We start from the raw sequence: 20,301 nt of genomic DNA on the forward strand, positions 1-20,301 counted from the left end.
ATGAGCGGTAAAACCATTTCTATTGTTATTCTCAGTAAGAAAGGCGGGGTGGGGCAGCTGGTGCCTATCCTTTGGAGTGGGTTGGGGAGGACGCAATGGCTAGCGGATTTATTTTGCTTGGCTTCGGGGCGGGCTTCCCAGTCCTCCAGTCCCGGCGGGCCCTGCTGGATCTTGGAGAGCGCGCGGAGCAGCGGCAGGGGCCGCGGCCACTGCGTCAAGGGGCTGCGGGGCTGGGCAGTGCGGCGGCCAGCCCGGAGTCCCGGCTCCCTCCCCCCACCTCCCGCAGCACCCCTCCCCGCAGCCTGCGGGCGGCCGCAGCACTGGCGGGCCGGGCACGTGGGCGCCTCCGTCACTCCTTCACTCACACTCACTCACACCCGCGCTGCACTCGTGCTCTGTTCCTGGCCAAAACACAGGCGCTGGCTTGTCCCTCCGTGGCAGCTCGCAGGGCAGCGACCCTTCCACCCGCCCCCGGGAGCCGCCCTTGGCAGGCAGCTGCTTCTCTCCAGCCCGCTCCTTCAAGGCCTCCATCAGAGCCACCTGGACTCGACCCGCTTGCAGCAGCTACTCCTGTCAGACGCGAGTCGCCCAGAGGAGCGGGTCAGGCAGGCCAACGGTAACGACTCGCCCCTACCGTCCAGGGCACGGTTTAGGTGGGGTGGGCTCACCCCAGCAACCCTGGGGGCCCAGGCGCAGGGGACTGGAGCGGAATCGCTGTCTAGATCCCGGGAAGGACTCGAGTTGTGTCCTGAGATAGGGGCCGGGAGGGAGACTCCGAAAAGGGAGACCCTTCAGTCCGTGCGTCCTGCACCCGCACACCGCAGGCGGCTGGGAGGGGGCAAGGAGCGGCGCCTAGTGGGAAGCTCTAGGGTCCTAAGGTGCCGCTACCCTTCTTCCCGTCTCGCCGTGGAAACTGCCCGCAGCATCCCCGGAAGACTGGCCGTTTCAAAGTCCAGCCTGGGGAGGCTGAAGGGTGGGGTCCGACCAGGGCAAGTCCGAGAGGAAAGTTGGGAGGGTCGACACAGCGAAGCGCTCCGGGGGTTCCAGCCAAGTTGGAAGCCCGTCCCTCTGCGGGTGGGAGGTGGGGCGGGGAGAGGAGCAGTCTCGTTCCTCATTCGCTTCTGGTTGCTTTTGCTAGTGCCCGGAACGACCACCGCAGGCTGTGTGTTTTCACGTGACCCCAATTCCCTTTTGCGGGAGCCATCCTGCGATAAATGTTTCTATAGTGGCCCCTCTCTGCTCGAGGCACGTGGCTGCAGAAGAAAGCACAGCCCGTGCGTCCCTGCGCATCCAGGAATTTGGGAGAGTGGCGGCGAGGGTGGTGTTACACGGATTTTAAAGAGACGATGTGAGTACCTGGAAACCCAGACCATTTACACCATTTCTCCGTTTCATCCACATGGCTGGTGTATCCGTGGCCTGAGAGCGGTGTTGAGTATAAGAGAGCCTTTTATGTCCTTACAGGACGGCACACCAGCCTTATAAATATGAATGAATTACAGCGCTCGAGACCTCCCTGAGACAGTGTCACCCACTCGGTCTCTGAGCCCTCCATCGCTGAAATTCTTTGCCTTTAAAGCAGAGAAACTGTGTTCGCGCGCGTTGGCGGAGAACGAAGCCCCAGGCTCACGCTCTACCTCCTTCTCCCCACATTCCCCTTCCCTCCAGAGGAAAAGCCGGAGTAAGGCCGGGCGGGGTCCGCACTCGTGCGTGGTGACGTCAGCAGTGTTTGGGTGCTTATGCAAATGACAATGCGACCGTTCCTCCTAGTCCGGCCGTTTTTTCTTCCAGGTCTTAAAGGTAGACCTGGTGTCAGTGGCACCTTCTGCTGGGTTCGCTACGCAATACCGAAGGACTGAAGGGTTTGCTGTGTGTACTTCATTTGAGTTCCTCATCACCTAGTTTTTAAAGCTGATCTATGGTTGTCAGTGACCGTTTGCTTTCCCGGGATCCCGGGCCATGCTTTGGGAAATAGAATTTCTGACGAAACGGCTCCTCCCAGCTCCTTCCCCCACCCAGCCCGGTTTCTGCAAGAACGACGCTGAAACAAAATCTTTGCCTTCGGCGCTTAGTACTGGGCTTGACTTGTAATCAGTACTTAACGAGTACTTGATGATGATTGAATTTTCCTTGAAGAGTTCGTGCATTTCTCTCTTTAAGTTTAGAGTATTTAACCATCAGAGTCGTCTTTTTTTATTTCTGTGAGGGTGAGTGCCAATTGCTATCCTCATGATTAATGATACGTGCGTATTTATTGGAATATTCAATACATTATCCCACCAAATTTTAAATAGAATTCATTGATGATTTTTCTCCAAATGAAGCATTCAATGTATGCCTTTTTTCCTTTTCCCTGAGACAGGCAGACAGTAACACTGTTTTGAGAGGAAGACAATCTCTTAACTGTTGGCACTTTTTTTTTTCTGATTGCTGTTATATAGCTAATTCAAGAATTCTAGTATGTGTTACTTAAGATATGGCATTTTAATGTCATTAATAAAAATTTTATTCATGTTTCTAGGAAATGAGTGCTCTATCATTCAATTGCTAAAGTAAGTGAGAAATACTTCCTTTGTTCAGGCTGCCATAACAAAATACCATGAGCTGAGTGCTTTAAAAACAATACAAATTGGTTTCTCACAGTTCTGGAGCTTAGAAGTCCAAGATCAAGGCACCAGCACATTCTTGGTGTTTGAGGAGAGCCACCTTGCTGATTTATAGATGGTGCTTCTCACTGTGTTCTTGAATGATGGACAGATCTAGTTAGCTTTCTGGGGTTTCTTTTATTACTTCTCAAAGGACTGAACTCCTCACCGCATGGGTTTAGAATTTCAACGTATGAATTTGGCTGGGGGGACACAAACATTCAAACCACAGCAAATAGTAAAGAATTTTTTAAATAATAGCTATTCTAAATACCGATAATCAGATTAGATGCCTATTCAATTATTGAACATTTAAAATAAGTTGGAATAATTACTAAAACCTAAGTTATAATTATAAAATATACATTTATAATTGATTTACCCAATGATCACAGTTTAAATTTTACTCTGGGTATGTTAGGAAATATATTTGTCTTGTCATAAAATAAAACTTGTGTATGAATAGGCAAGAAATCTGTATTCTCTGGAACTCTGCAGTTGTCCTCCGAGTAATTAAAAAATCATTGACTTAGAATGATAGACTTGAAAGATACTTTGTTGATTATCAAAAGCTCTGAAAACTTTTAATTCTCAACTCCTTTTACAGAAGATTTTAACTCCTATTATTACATACATATGCATAATTGAATATAATAATATATTTCTATTCAGAGTATATTTTAAAATAGTGTCTGAGCAGATGGCTTTGTTAACAAAAATCATGGGCATAGTCTGATGCATGAAAACAGTTAAGGTTACATGGCAGGAATCTTAAGATTTATTTCCAGTTTTTCCTCGTATCATAAAGCAAGTCCTGTCTATTCTTCTTGACATATTCAGTAAATAATATTAATAAAAACATTTATTGTCTTAAATATTAACTTTGGCCAGTAATGATTGTCTCATATTTCATGGTGAAAAATAAACTCTGTATACTGGAATGCAGGAAGGTTTTAGATAAATGCACAGTATCACTTGAGATATGACAGTGCTGTTTTCAGTCTTATAGGTCAATTTATTTCTTTGTGATTAATACATAGGTATCCTTTCACATAAAGTTAATTGATTAGTATCTTTGAGTAGAATGCTCATCCTGGGAGTTTTTTCCTGTTTCAGATTGGCAAAGATCAAAAAGATATGGGCAGAGGGAAACAGGGACTCTCATACATTGGTTGTGGTAGTACAAATTGAGATAACTTTGATAAAGGGCAGTATTTACCAAAATTATAAAAGCATATGCCTTTTGACCAATCAGTTCCTTTTCTAGAAATCTATTCTACAGATATGCACATGCCAGATATACAAAGTTAGTAGCTTCAACATTGAAGCAAGTGATAAGAAATGACCTGAATATGTGATGTGTCATGAACTGTCATATGTCCTCACTTAAAAAATGAAAATAAAAAGCAAGCAATTGAGAACAAAAGTTTTGGAAGAGTTTTTAAGTGAAAAATCAAGATGCAGACATATGAATATAATAACAGTTGTATAAAAAGAAATAGGTTGGGCAGATGAGGAAAAAATGCATATTAACTTGAATATACGCATATGTGTGGAGAACTTTGTTTACTTATAGGAAGATATGTGAGGCTATACTAGGGGAAGGAGGCGAGAAGATATTTTTCACTCTGTGCTCTTTAATACCACATTACTGTATTACTCAAGTCAAAATGCGGAGTAAAAATATTCTAAAGTGAAAATAGCAAAAATCCATGGGAGAACAGTGTTCAGGCATTAGATGCTACCGAATGGGATGATTAAAGTAGAAATAGAAAGGTGGGTATTTTGGCTCCATGACTGTGGTTTCTGAATTTACAGGAAAGTTTCCTTTTGACATTCTTAGTAATAAAATTATGTTACAGCAGCAGATGGGATCTTGTGTGTTCTTTAGTCACTTTTCTGCCAATGTGATATATATCAGAATATTGACATTGATAGAATCAAGTTACTGAACTGTTCCATCACTATAAGGATTACTCTGTTGCCCCAACCTCTGAACTCCTGCTAATCAATAATCTATTCTTCATCTTCATTACTTTGTCATTTCAAGAATGTTACAGAAATGGAGCCATAGAAAATCCAGACTTTTAGAATTAGCTTTTTCCACTCAGCATAATTATCTGTAGATTCAGCCAAGTTATATGTATCAGTAGTTTATTTGTTTTTATTTCTGAGTAGTACTCCGTGGTATGGATTTACAGGAATTTGCTTAAGCGTTCACTCAGGGAATGACATCTGGGTTGTTTCCAGTGCTTACTGTACACTCCCTTACAGGTTTATGGAATACAAGCTTTCACGTCTCCAAGATAAATGCCCAGGAGTGCGGTTGCTGGGTTCTATGGTAATGGCATGTCCTTGAGAGCTGTAGCATTTTACATTCTCATCGCTTATGTGTGAATGATCCAGTTTCTCCGCCTCTGTGCCAGAGTTTGGTTGTTACTATATTTTAGTCATTCCGATAGGTATGTGACATTTCACTGTAGTTCTAATTAGCATTTTCCTGATGGCTAATAAGGTCAAACCTCATTTCATCTACTTATTTGCCATCTAGACATACTCAGTGAAATGACCCCTTATGTTCTTTGTTCATTTTCTAAATTATTTTTAATTGCTGAGTTTTGTTATTTATAGATCCTAAATATTTTTTCTCCTATGTGTGGTCTGCAAATATATTTTCTGTCTTTAGCTTATTTTTTAAGCCTTTTAATAGGGTCTTTCACAGAGGGAAAAACTTTGAATTTCAAAGTCCCCTTTACCAATTTTTGCTTTAATGAATTCTGCTTTTAGTGTCATGTCTAAGAACTGTTTTCTTATCTCTAACTCTCAAAGGTTTTCCTCAATGATTTCTTTTTAAGAGTTGTGTAGTTTAATATTTTATATTTAAGTCTATCATCCGTTTTGTTGTTTTTACTTTTAATTTTAAAAATATATATATTTTGTTGATTATGCCATTACAGTTGTTCTATTTCCCCCCTTCATTCCCCTCCACCCTGCACACCCCTCCCCCACAATTTCCCCCTTTAGTTTATGACCACATGTCTCAAGTTCTTTAGATTCTACATTTCCCGTACCATTCTTGCCCTCCCCCTATCTACTTTCTACCTACTGTCTATGCTACTTATTTTTTGTACCTTCTCCCCCTTCTCCTCCTCCCACTCCCCTGTTGCTAACCCTCCATGTGATCTTCATTTCTGTGGTTTGCTCCTGATCTAGCTGTCCTCTTAGTTTGCTTTTTTAAAAATTATAGTTTATTGATTATTCTATTACAGTTGTCCCAATTCCGCCCCCCCTTGCCTCTTCCATGCAGCTCCCCCTACACCCTCAGTCAATCCCCACCCATTGTTCATGTACAAGGGTCATGCATATAGGTTCTTTGGCTTCTCCATTTCCTATATTATACTTTGCATCCCCATGGCTATTCTGTAACTACCAATTTGTACTTCTTAATCACCTCACCTCTTCACCTGTTCCTCCACAACCCCTTCCCATCTTTTTTTTTAGATTCGATTGTTGATAGATATGTATTTATTGCCATTTTATTTGTAGTTTTGGTCATCTTTTGCTTAAATAAGTCCTTTAGTTTTCTCTTGTCTGGGAAGTTACTTATCTGCCCTTTGATTCTAAATGATAGCTTTGCTGGATAGAGCAACTTGGCTGTAGGTCCCTGCTTTTCATGACTGAATGTTTCTTGCCAAACCATTTTAGCCTGCAAAGTTTCTTTTGAGACATCAACTGACAGTCTTATAGAAATTTACATGTAGGTAACCAACTTCTTTTTTTCTTGCTGCTTTTAAGGTTATCTCTTTATCTTTAACTTTTGGCATTTTAGTTATGATGTATCTTGGAGTGGGCCTCTTTGCATTCATCTTATTTGGGATTCACTGTTCTTCCTGGACTTGTATGACTCTTTCTTCAAATTAGGGAAGTTTTCTTTCATTTTTTCAAATAGATTTCCAATTTCTTACTCTTTTTCTTCTCTTTCTGGCACCCCTATGTGTTTTCAAAGAACCATCTCTGGGATTCATTGTTCTTTTGGTGTCAGTTTTTAAACTCTTATTTATTTCTGCTCTGATCTTTATTATTTCTTCCTTCTACTCACTTTGAGCTTTGTTTCTTGTTCCTTTTCAAGTTCCTTTAAATGTGAAGTTAGATTGTTTATTTGAGCTTTTTCTTATTTTTTTCAGCTAGACCTGTAATACTATATTTCCCTCTTTGGATCGCCTTCCCAGTGTTGTCCCACAGATTTTGGATTGCTGTGTCCTCACTGATATTTGTTTCAAGGTATCTTTTGCTTTCATCCTTGATCTTGTTATTGACCCATTCCTTGTTCAATAACATGTTATTTAGCTTCCATGTCTTTGTGTGTTTTCCAGTGTTCTTCTTGTGTTTGATTTCTAGTTTCATTGCATTGTGGTCAGAGAAGATGTTTGATATGATTTAAACCTTATGAAATTTATTGAGACTTGTTTTGTGTCCTAACATATGGTCTGTCCTAGAGAACATTCCAAGCACACTTGAAAAGTATGTATATTCTGCTGCATTGGAATAATCTGAACATATCAGTTAAATCCATTTGATCTAGTGTGTTGTTTAGGGCTCCTGTCTCCTTGTTGGTTTTCTGTCTAAAGATTTATCCATTGAAGTCTGTAGGTGTTAAAATCCCTGACTATTACTGTATTTCAGTCAATCTCTCCCTTTATGTCCATCAGATTTTGCCTCACATATTTAGGTGCTCCTGTGCTGGGTGTGTAAATGTTTACTAGGGTTTTATCCTCTTGTTGGATTGTTGCCTTTATTGTTATGTAATGCTCTTCTCTGTCTGTTACTATAGCCTTGGTTTTAAAGTCTGTTTTGTTGGGTATAAGTACTGGTACCCCAGCTTTTTTTTTCTGGCTCATTTGCATGAAATATCTTTTTTCATTCCTTTACTTTTAGTCTGTGTGTATCTTTTGATCTGAGATGGGTCTCTTGTAGACAGCATATATATGGGTCTTGTTTTCTTATCCATTCAGCTACATTATGTCTTTTGGTTCGAGTATTTAAGCCATTTACTTTTAAGGTGATTATTGATAGATGTCTGTCTATTTAATGCCATTTTATTGTTATACTATTTTCTCTGTTTTTTTCTTTCTTTTTTTCTTCTAAAAGCAAATCCTTTAATATTTGTTGCTGTATTGGTTTGGTGTTAAAAAACTCCTTCAGCTTCTTCTTGTCTGAGAAGCTCCTTAATTCTCTTTTGATTTTTAAACGATAGCCTTGCTGGCTAAAGTAGCCTTGGTTGTAGGTCCTGGCTTTTCATCACCTTGAATATTTCATATCTATCCCTTCTGGCCAGAAATATTTCTGTTGAGAAATCAGATGGAAGTCTAATTTGTACCCCCTTGTATGTAACTACCTGCTTTTCTCTTGTAGCTTTTAGGAGTCTCTCTTTGTGTTTAAGGCTTGCCATTTTAATTATGATGTGTCTCTGTGTATGCCTCTTTGGATCCAACTTGTTTGGGACTCTCTGAACTTCCTGGACTTGTGTGTCTTTTTCCTTCACCAGGTTAGAAATGTTTTTGTTCATTATTTCTTCAAATAGGTTCTCGATCCCTGCTCACTGTTTTCTCCCTTTGGTATTTCCATGATGTGGATGTTTTTACTCTTCATGTTGTCGAAAATGTTTCTTAAACTCTCCTCATTTTTAAAATTTTCTTCTTTTTGCTGCTCTGCCTGGGTGTATTTTTCTACATTGTCTTCCAAATCATTGACTTGATCCTCTGCTTCATCTAACCTACTACTTATTTCTTCCATTGTATTATTTATTTCAGATATTATAGTCTTTATTTCTGAGTGGTCCTTTTTTATGGTTTCTATGTCTTTTTTCATGCTGTTGAATATCCTTATAACCATTACTGTAAACTCTATCTGATAAATTGCTTGTTCCCATGTCATCTAGTTCTTTTCTGGAAAGTGCTCTTGTTTTTTACTTAGGGGTCTGCTTCTTTGTACTTTACACCTCAGTTGTTAAACTGATCAATAATGTAGCCTCAAGGTGTGATCAGCAGCCCAGCTTAAGCACCACAGTGTAGGGCAGAGTAATTCCTGTGGGTGGGTATATAGCTTCCCCTCAGGCTAAGGCCAGTTGGAGAGGAGTGCTATTCCTGAGAAAGATGGCTTCTGCAGTATGAGGAATGACTCAACACGGGGATCCTGGTGGCTGCTGCTCCAGTTCTCTCACCAGAGCCACCAATCTCAGAGTCTCCTCGAGTGTCTGTAGCCCACTCTGCCTTTCCTCTCTTTGAGTCCAGGGTAAGGGTCTGTAAACAAAATTTTGTCTGTTTGCCCTTGAAGAGACTCTCTGCATATCCAGCCATCTCTCCCTGGCCAGCAGAAACCCAGCTGCTTTTCACAGCTGTATGTTCCTTTCTGACTCTGGTTTTGTAGGCTGGGGAGCTCTGATTGGGGTTCAGACCCCACCCTTTGGGGAAAACACCAGGCACTGCAGTATCCCTCTGGAACTTCAGCTGCCTCCCATGGGAGCCCAGCCAGCCCTCTTGCACCTCCTCTTCAGTCCCTACCAGTCTCGTTGTGGTGAAGTTGTTTCTTCTGTCTGTCCTTGATTATAAGTCATCTTTCCAGCAGCTCTTTGGTTGGTTATTCAGGATGATTTCTCTATAATTTAGTTGCAGTTCCTCTTTGGGAGAAGGTTAGTATAGCTTCCACTTACTCCTTCACCATCTTAGATCATTCACCTGAAAATGCTCTTGAATCTCTGGTTTCAGAGCTTTAAAGGAATAGATTTTGGTTTTTTAAAGTTGTTAAGTTAGAAGTCATTTGTTACAGCTGCTTCATGAAATGAATTCAGTGTTTAAATCTGAGGCATTCAGTATGTTAATAGCCTTTTAAGTGTTTCAAATGATTTTATTTAAAAAATGTGTAAAAGACTTTTGAAAGGCTTACAGTTAAGTATGATTTAAAATCTGTCCTTGGCTGACAGTGATCAGAAGGGAGAGGGGAGGGAATTTCACAGGAAAAGGGGAAGGGTTTACAGGAACAAGTATAAAGGACACATAGACAAAAGCTAGGGGGGGTGAAAATGGGAGGGAGGAGGGGAGCACTGGGAGTAAAAGATAGAAAACTGTACTTGAACAACAATTAAAATAAAAATTTTCAATTAAAAAATAATAAAAAAATTTAAAAATCTGTCCTTGGTTCATAGAAGTCAACAAAAATACACTTTAATTTATGGAAATTGCTTTGTAACTGATTTTGAAATAATTTCAAGCTCACAGAAAGGTGCAAAGGGAAGTCCTGTGCACCCTTCACCTAGCTTTCTTCATTTTACAATCTTCTATGAAAGTAGTATGGTACAATATTAAAAGTAGCATATTGATATTGGTATAATTCACAGATTTTTCAAATTATGCAGTCATTTATTCTGCCTGCATGTTTATGTATGTATAGTTCTTTGTAATTTTATGAAATGTGTAATATCATGTGATCCTTACCACACAGAAGATGCCAACTTTACAATCTCAAAAAATTACCTTGTACTTCTTTTTATAGCTCACCTACCTGCCTTTCTTGACCCTCTGTGGTTCATCTCTGTCATTTTATTTCACAGATGCTATATCATTGGCATGTGATGTATGTATCTTTTTTGAAATTGACATCCCCCCCCCCGCCCTCCCGCCCCCAGCATTTGGTGGCATTCCCTTGAGGTTCAAACAAGTTGGATGTATCAAAAGTTCTTCCCCTTTTATTGCTGACATCCTGTGACATATATGACATATATGACTGTTTAACTGTTCACTCACTAAAGGAAACTTGGGTAGTTTCCACTTTGGAGCTATTATGAATACAGCTGATACAAACTTTTTAAAAAAGATTTTATTTATTCATTTTTTTAGAGTGAAAGGAAGGGAGGGAGAAATAGAGTAAGAGAAACATCAATGTTGCTTGTCTCTCATGCACCCCCTACTGGGAACCTGGCCTGCAACCCAGGCATATGCCCTGATGGGGGATCAAACCAGCAACCCTTTGGTTTGTAGGCCGACACTCAATACGCTGAGTCACATCAACCAGAGCTGATACAAACTTTTATGTACAGATTTCTCCTTGAAAAAAGTTTTTGTTTCTCTGGCTTATATGCCAAAGGTGCAAATTGCTGGTCACTGTGGTGTCTCTGTTTTTAGGGTTAAAAAGAATTGCCACTTACTTTTTAGAGTGGCTATACTGTCTTATGTTTTTATCAGAAATACATGATTGGTCTAGTTTCTTTGCATCCTTGCTAACATATGGCGTTATTTTAAAAAATTTAGTCATAGTGATAGGTGTGTTATATTCTACTGTTTTGGACAAAACCTATGTTATAAAATATAAGTTGTGACTTTGTGTTGGCAACTACAAAAAATGTTTTCCTTGTTTTGATTGGCTTTGTGATTTTTGTTATCTTCCTGCTTAATACAAGCATTTTATGGAAAGGGGGACATAATTTGCAAAAGAAATTTTAGGTTGCATTGTATTCTATTGAAAATATATTATTTGTCAAGATTATTATTTCTGGGTTTTTTTTTAATCAGATATCTTCTTTTTTTCCTTTTGCAGTTACTCCATAACTATAAACTTCTTGACATGTGCCATTTTTCTTGGGTTTTGTAATATGGTTCGGCATTTTGTTTTTATTCAGATAGTCTTTACTTTATACCTTATCTATTAGAATTTAAAAATATATTCCATTTGAATACACAATGAATTTAAGATTCAATGTTCAAAACTGGTTCCTATTTAGAGAAAACTTTGTTTAGCAGGCTTTGAATTTGTCCAAGTTAGGAAGATAATTTATGGTCTTTTTAGTTCTTTATTATAGAATATTCAGTTTGTGGCAAATACCAATAATTAGCTAGTATAGGCATGTCTATTTGAGTCACTTCCATTTCTTAGATGCAAGTGCCTGCCTGCTGTTTTAGATCTTTGCATATTTTCACTGGAAATATTGGTTAAAATTTAGTATAACATTTCAAGAGTTTGTAAAAATAGATTAGGAGCTAAAAAGTCTTGAAAGTTGGAGTAAGAATTGCACATTATTTTTAGTTAATTCTATAGTGAAAATACTTTTAATACTAACAAAGACAAAAGCAGAGAAAACATCTATCACTAATATCAGGAATAAAACATTTAATATGACTATAAATCCTACAGATGAAATACTGTGAATCACTTTATGAACACAATTTACTCAAACTAACACAACAAGAAAATGAAAATCTAAGTTGCTGTATGTTAACAAAATAAATTGAATTTTAACTTAAAATATTCTCTAAAAGGAAACTCCATTCCTAGGCGGCTTGATAGATGAGTGCTACAAAACATTCAAGGAAGAAATACAACTAATACTAAATATATTTGCTCAGAAAATAAAGGAGAGGCCTCTAAGAAACTCAGTTTCTGAGTGTACCGAAATCAGAGAAGCAAAATCCCCCCCCAAAAATTTACACATCCATGTTCCCATGTATGTAGTTGAAAAAATCCTTACTAAATGTTAGCAAATTGATTCCAGTGTTTTTAAAAAAGATAATACATCTTGACCAAGTGGGGTTTATCCCATAATGAAAGATCGGTTTAAGATACCAAACCAATCAATGCAGTACTTTATTCAATATGAACAGATTAAGAAATTATATGATTATTTTACTAAAGGCAGAAAACTATGGGCCAACATTCAACAGTTATTTATGATTCAATCAAGCAAACAAAAAAGCTCACTGAACTAGGAAGAAAAAAAAAAAAACTTCTCTAAAATGATAAAAGTTACCTGTGAAAAAATCCATACCTGACATTATTCTTAACAGTAAAATTTTGAGTCCTTTCTCACTAATACTGGGGCATAGATGAAGATGTCTGCACTTAACAATTCCATTAACTTTTTAGTGGATGTCGTAGGCTGTACAATGAGTAAAGAAACAAAAAGGTAAACAATTAGAAAAAGCTAAGCTATATTTATTATTGATGATATATTGTGTATATAAAAATCATAAGGAGTCCTTAAAAATCAACAACTTAATTTATAATGTAGCAGGATAGAAAGTGTGTAGGAAGAAATCAGTCTTTTTCTAGAGAGAAATTAAAGAAGGTATAAGTAAATGAAAATACTATGTACCAAGTTCATAGATTGAAAAACTCAATTTTTAAAGATGTTGTACTCCCAAATGGGTCTGAAGAATCCATGTAATCTCATTCAAAATTGCAGCACACTGTCTTTTCTTTGGGGGGGGTAAATATTTAAAAACTGATTTCATTTTTTTTTGTAGAAAGGCAAAGAAACAGTCTTAAGGAAAACACTAAATATGGTTAGAGTTGAGAACCACTATGTTAGAAATTTATTATGTTGATTTTTAAAAGTTTTGAATTTAGTTTTAAGTGCTTTAAAGTAGATTTTTACCGAAAAAGTGTACATGACCATAAAACAATATAAAAATGAGAGAATGAAAAATATAAATCTAAGCCCAAATTTAAATAATTTTACTTTCCAACATATTCTACGTAAGTTCTTAGTGCAATAAATGAATGGAAAGACACCAACTGTTTTGCATTTTTAACAGGTGTATTATTGAGAACTCTTTTTAAAAAGATTTTATTTATTTTTAGAGAGAGGAAGGGAGGGAGAAAGAGAGGGAGAGAATCATCAGTGTGTGGTTGCCTTTTGTGCATCCCACTTGGGACCTGGCCCACAATCCACGTGTGTGCCCTGACTGGGACTAGAGCCAGTGACCCTTTGGTTTGCAGGCCTGTCCTCAATCCAGTGAGCCACACAACTAAGGCATAGAACTCTTCATTAGCAAGCTGTGGGAGCTGATGCTGGCTAAGAGGCAAAATGTATGTTGCCATATGTATAAATGCAAGTTCACAGTAGCTCAAAGAAACAGCAGGGTGCTTGGCAATGAGATGGAAAAGGGCAAGAATGAAAACAATTCTGAAAACTATGAGCCAGGATCTATGATTACAATAGTTAAAAGCCTTGGTGTAATGACTCTGGAATTGAATGAGATGCCAGACTTATTGTTTCTCTCCTTGAGATTCCTACTCCAGGGAGCAGAAATCTAACAGATGTAGAAGATGTGGGCAATCATTTTCTCTTCCTTTTACTCATAGTTTGCAATTTGACTTTGTGGCTTCTTCCATCAAGAAGCGGAGTTTATCCACTCTTGAATCAGCATGGCCATCCATAATGGTGTGACTTGCTTTGGCCTGTGAGACATTAGGAAATGTGACACACAGGCTATACTAGCATGTTGGGTGTACTTCTTTTGGCTTGGGTTGGAAGTCTAAGATACAGTGTGAACAAGCTGGAGCGAGCACTTTGGAGAGAATTCATGTGGGAGAACCAAAGTGCTCTATGACCGAAAGCCTGCCTCTGGCCAGAATGTGAGTGAGAACATCTTAGACCATCCTCCCTCACTTAAGCTCACAAATGACTAAAGTGCAGAAGTGTCCCACATCAAGACCAGCAAAACAGCTGATTCTCTAAGTCTAGGTCAACTTGTTAACCTACAGAATTAGGAACAAATAATTTTTTTGTATGTTAAGCTACTAAGTGTAAAGTTAATTTGTTATGCAGTAATAGAAAACTTGTACTATATCAAAAAAGTGGTGTTAAATCAACTAAACCATGTAGCATTGACTGTGGACTTACATTATCCTTAATACAATAATATGCGCCAAACCAGTTGTAATATAATACAACAATAAGAGGGATGCTAATTATAGTAATAAAAGAAAACATTTTGAGTCCTTCAGATGTGCTGGCATTTATCAAAATGCTTCATTATTTGATAAACATATTATTTTTTCTTATTTTATAAGTGAAGAAATTGAAGCATAGTTAAATAACTTAACCAGAGTCATAAAAACCATTAAGTTAAAGAGCCAGAGTTTGAACTCGGCCTCCTGTTTTTAGAGCCTAGATATAAATGTTTGGCACCATTACATATCTCATCAGAATAAGAAATATTAATTCCTACAAGGTCCCATTAAAATTAAATAAGAAGCTTCCAGTCAAGATGGAGGTGTAGGTAGACACACTGTGCCTCCTCACACAACCAAAAGGACTATAACAAATTTAAACACAAAAAACAACCAGAACTGACAGAAAACTGTACTGTATGAAAGTTCGACAACCAAGGGGTTAAAGAAGAAACATTCATCCAGACCGGTAGGAGGGGTGAGGTCCAGCGGTCAGAAGGAGAGGACTCTCAAGCAAGGTAGCAGCTGGAGGGTTGGGCAGTCTCACATCTGCATGCAGATAAACCAGGCGGAATAACTTGGGAGCGAGAGAGACTGCACAACCCAAGGCTCCAGCATGGGGAAATAAAGCCTCAAACCCTTTGACTAAAAATACCTGTGGGGGTTGAGGCAGCAGCAGAAGAAACTCTCAGCCTCGCAGGAGAGTTCGTTGGAGTGATCCACAGGGTCGTAGAATGTACACAAACCCACCCACTGGAGAATCAGCACCAGAAGGGCCCAACTTGCTTGTAGGTAGCGGAGGAAGTGACTGAAAACTGGCGGAGAATGGAACAAGCAGCGCTGTACCCTCTCAGACCCCTCCTCCACACACAGTGTCACAACTCAGCAACATGGGTTGCCTCTCCCTGGTGAACACCTAAGGCCCCACCTCTTACTATGTAACAAGCACACTGAGAGAAAAAGGCCCAAATGAAAGAACAGATCAAAGCTCCAGAAAAAATACAACTAAGCCATGAAGAGATAGCCAACCTATCAGATGCACAGTTCAAAACACTGGTTACAAGGATGCTCCAGGAACTCTCTGGGTACTTCAACAGCATAAAAACGACCCAGGCAGCAATGAAGTTTGCATCATGTGAAATACAAATCTACAGGGAACCAAGAGTGACGGGAAGGAAACCAGGACTCAAATCCAGGGTTTGGAGCAGAAGGAAGAGATAAACATTTAACCAAAACAGAAGGAAGAAACAAGAATTCAAAAAAATGAGGAGAGGTTTAGGAACCTCCAGGACACCTTTAAACATTCCAGTTTCCGAATCACACAGGTGCCAGAAGGAGAAGAGGAAGACCAAGAAATTTAAAACTTATTTGCAAAAATAATGAAGGAGAACTTCTCCAGTCTGGCAAAGGAAATAGATCTTCGGGGAGTCCAGGATGCTCAGAGAGTCCCAAAGAAGTTGGACCCAAGGAGGAACACACCAAAGCACATCATGATTATGTTACTCAAGATGAAAGAGGAGAGAATATTAAAAGCAACAAGAGAAAAGGAGACAGTTACCTACAAAGGAGTTCCTATTAGAGTATCATGATTTCTCAAAAGAAACCTTGCAGACAAGAAGGGGCTGGAAAGAAATATTTGAAGTCACAAAACTCAAGGACCTACATCCAAGATTACTATCCAGCAAAGCTTTCATTTAGAATAGAAAGGCAGATAAAGTGCTTCCCAGATAAGGTCAAGTTAAAGGAGTTCATCATTAACAAGCCATTATTACATGAAATGTTAAAGGGACTTATCTAAGAAAAAGAAGGCCAAAGATATGAACATTAAAATGACAACACAATCATGGCTGTTAACAACTGAACCTAATAAAAACAACAACAAAAGCAAACAACTAGAATGGGAACAGAATCACAGAAATGGTGATCACATGGAGGGTTATCAGTGGGGGAGTGGAAAAAGGAAGAGGGGAAGGTACAGAGAATGAGTAGCATAAATGGTCAGTAGAACATACACAGGGGGAGGTTAAGAATAGTATAGGAAATGCAGAAGCCAAAGAACTTATATGTATGACATATGGGTGTGAAATAAAGGGGGGGTGTAGGTGGAAGGGGCTATGCAGGGCAGAGGGGAATAAAGGGGGGGGAATGGGACAACCATAATAGCATAACCAATAAAATATATTTAAAAAAAATAAATAAGAAGGATTACATGAAAACATGGAGAGATTGAGGTTCTTTTCCTGTTTTAGACTATGAATTTTATATTTAGAAAAGTATCCTAAATGTCTTCCTCCTATGCAAGAAGAGGACATTTTCATACTTTTCTTTCTTTCTATCCCATTTCCATTTCTGATTTTGTTATATTATTTTTAAGTTTTAATTTATATACTTTCCTCTCAACACAATATCTAAGATTTTACAGCTTATCTAAGTTTATTTTTTCTTTAAATTAATGTTTACTTTTTTATTCTCTAACATGGCTTCTTTGTTACTGAGGTCTTTACTTTGTTTTCTGTCTTGGTTCGCTACATTTCGTGATCGTACAGCACCTCCCTCTCCTTTTCCAGTAGGGTTCATCAGATCTCTCATGGATAAAAATACCTTCCTGTGACCTCTGTATTTGGAAAACAAAGTAACTGAGTATGAAAATTGGGGATTGGTCTTTTTTTCCCCTCTTAGTTTTAATAAAAGTTATTGAATATACTGAGAAGTCTTTTTATTTTCCCTTCGTACGTCTGCTTGAAATCCCTAGGAATCTTTATCCCGGTAATTTCTCAATATTGACCCTTCTGTTGTAGTTTTATTATTTGAAAATACAAATCTAAGTAAAACCTCTATCTTTTTATCATTTAGTATTTTGTGTTTTATTACTTCTGTTTTCTTTGCCTGAGTACACCAATTTTAAGTGTATTGAATCTCTTTTATCTAAGTATTCACTAGCTTTTTCTATACATTACAATATTTATCTTTTCTTATTCTTTTTGAGAAGTTTCCTTAAGCCTTCCCTCCATTTCTCTGAATGTGGTTGCAGTTATTCTAGTTTTACTTCTTTCTAATACGTCTTTTTATTCCAATAATGAATTTTCCCATTTCTTACTTTTAGTCAGTATTCGTATATCTAACTTTTTTCTTGTTAATTTTTTAAAAGATTTTATTTTTTAATTTTTAGACAGAGGAGTAGAGAGGATGAAAGGGAGAGAAACATCAATGTGTGGCTGTCTCTCCTGTACCCCCTACCAGGGACCTGGTCCACAACCCAGGAATGTGCCCTGCCTGGGAATTGAACCAGTGACCCTTTGGTTTGTAGGCTGGTGGTCAATCCACTGAGCCCCACCAACCAGGGCTCTGTTAATCTTTTATGTTTTCCTTGAGCTTCTTTTTAAGGGGAACTTTTTAATATTTTATATGATTTGTTGAGTATCTGAGTTTTGTTTTTTTTTGTAAGTAGTATCTTTGAAATTTTGGAGCACTCTTTCCTGATAAACATTCTACATTTGTATAGTTACGTTTCTTCCCCTCTCAACTACTACTCCTTCATCTCTCTGTTTCTCTGTAAAATTCTTTTATTCTTAGCAATTACTCATCATGAATGGGGAGAGTTCTATCTTGTCATACCATATGATAATGAAATTAGTGACATAAAAATGGATCATAGGCAGAGTGAGCTGGGGCACTCCACACCTTTAATTCTGATTTATTCTCTGGAACAGTGGCTGCCAATTTTTTTCAGTAGCGCCATATGTATTTCCAGGCTTTACAGTCCATACAAAGTGACTGCTGTTGCAGCACAAAATGAGCCATAGAAAATATGTAATGTGTAGGCATGGCTCTGTTCCGATAAAATTTTATTTACAGAATCAGATAGTATCTTGTATTTGACTCACGGGCAATATTTTGTTGACCCCCATTTTTGAATATCTGTTGCTCGATTATAGGTAGGAGGCCCTTACCAGATAATGACGAGAGCAGCCAATGCAACTCCTAGGGGCAGTTAATGGTAACTTGTCTGGCAGTTGAGACTGTCACTGGAATGGGTTGTGGTAACCTGGCAGGGGCTGTGCAGTTATTTGATACCGACTATACGACCTGTGTGACCATTGAGAGTATCTCTACTATATCACCTCTACATCACTTTCTTATTGGATATTACTGCTTCATTTCTTCTATTCCCAGAAATAGTAATACAGTTTTGGCAAGAGTCAGCCCCATTTTTATGTTCTTTTTAATGTATGCTTATGGCCTACTCTTATGGACTAAGCTTTTGGCATTCATAAAAATCTTAATTTTTCAAAAATGCCAGGTCTTGAAAATTTGAAATTTATTAGGTTTACAAAATGTTGTCTCATAGTAAGTGTTTATGAATTCATTTGGAAACTCTTATCTTTACTTTGGCGCTAATGCAGTGACTATATAAGAAAGCGATGTTGCCCTGGCCAGGTTGGTCAGCTGGTTGGAGTGTCGTCCTGTAAATCAAAAGTTTGTGGGTCTTATTCCCAGTCATGGTACATACCCAGGTTGTGGCAGGTATGGGGGACAACCAGTGGATGTTTCTTTTTCACATTGATGCCCCTCTCTCTCTCCTTCTCCCTCCCTCCTTCCATCTCACTTCCTTTGTGTCTCTAAAATAAATAAACATATCCTCTGGTGAGGATAAAAAAAACCCTATCATTTTCTGGAGCATTTTAAAAAAAGAAAGAAATGTCTCTGACTCAATAAGACTTTGGGGTAAGAAAAAAATAAGCAAATATGTAATAGTCTAAATCCTTATAGTTATCATACAGTGATACTGTCTTACTTCCTTCCCTTCATTTGACAGGCAAGTTTAAGCATTCTTTGAGAACACTAGATGGATTGGTAAGATAAAATTATTCTCCAGGCAGAGTTTATGATCGACTAAAGAAAAGAGATACTCCCCAACCCCCTAGACTTGCTATGCTTTTGTAGAAATTTCATTGTTAACTTGCAAACCTATTCTATATTTTCCTATAACCACTGCAGGCAAGAGCAGGAGGTAGGAGATGGTAAGAAATAGAGGAGGGAGAAAACAGAGCTTAGGTTATTTTACTTGTCATCAATATATTATCACTTTTTAAAAAACTTATAATACAAAAGGAACACTAAGTACATGCAAATAAATATTTAATATCCCTACCAATGTGTTTAATTTTATAAAAATTGCCTAGTATTATTGCATTATAAAATCCACACATATAGTTATGTGTAGTTTAGACATTTGCAATATAAAGTTGCATTTAAATTTTTTTATATTAGATGTCAATTTTTATAGAAAATATGAACTTTGGATAGGCTAATAGGATTTTTAAGGGTAGACTTTGCCAAAGGTTATTCTGTGTAAATTGGTATTATTGTTCACTAGGTGTGTCAGTAACATGCAGCAGTGTACAAAGCTATTATATTTTATTTTATTTTTTCCTTCAAGACTAGAAATATACAGAATAAATACAACAATTTCTGAGATAATTATTAGTGGAAGTTCATGTGTAACACTGTCTTTTAAATTTTTCTTTTATGAAATGGTCTGTTATTGCCATAATAGTATCTCTAAACTTTGATACATTCTTTAGCTTTCTATGTGTATGAAAAAAGCAAAAGGAATAATAGATTAATATTTACTGAGGAAACAGCCTAAAAGTGATATAACTACTAGATGTTATACAACAGAGAAGTAACAGAGTAAGGACACAACTTCAAGTTTGTCAGATTAAAGCCAGTGCTCTTATCCATGTGTTAGTTAAGTTACTGTGCCAATAGCTTATCTTTAGATAATTTATAATAAATGTAGACCTTTAGATAATTTATATCTAGCGAATCATAATTTTTTTACATGTCAGGCTGCTTTCTTCCTGCAAAAATAATTTAGAAGATTAGCTCACTTCAATTTTTCAATGGTTATGTTCATTCATTTAGTCAA

General features: G+C 38.0%; 1 protein-coding gene across 1 annotated transcript in view; it reads left to right on the forward strand.

Annotated features, from left to right (window-relative positions):
* LOC119065566 (uncharacterized) overlaps positions 1 to 20,301 on the forward strand; it is a 21,806-nt gene continuing 1,505 nt past the window's right edge. The window contains exons 1-2 of the mRNA XM_053658784.1: positions 1 to 616; positions 1,139 to 1,348. Of these exons, the coding sequence (XP_053514759.1) occupies positions 1 to 616; positions 1,139 to 1,348 (826 nt within the window). The remainder of the gene's footprint in view (positions 617 to 1,138; positions 1,349 to 20,301) is intronic.

Source organism: Artibeus jamaicensis, unplaced genomic scaffold, assembly GCF_021234435.1.
Source record: "Artibeus jamaicensis isolate MK-2021 breed Jamaican fruit bat unplaced genomic scaffold, CSHL_Jam_final scaffold_584, whole genome shotgun sequence".
NCBI lineage: Eukaryota > Metazoa > Chordata > Mammalia > Chiroptera > Phyllostomidae > Artibeus > Artibeus jamaicensis.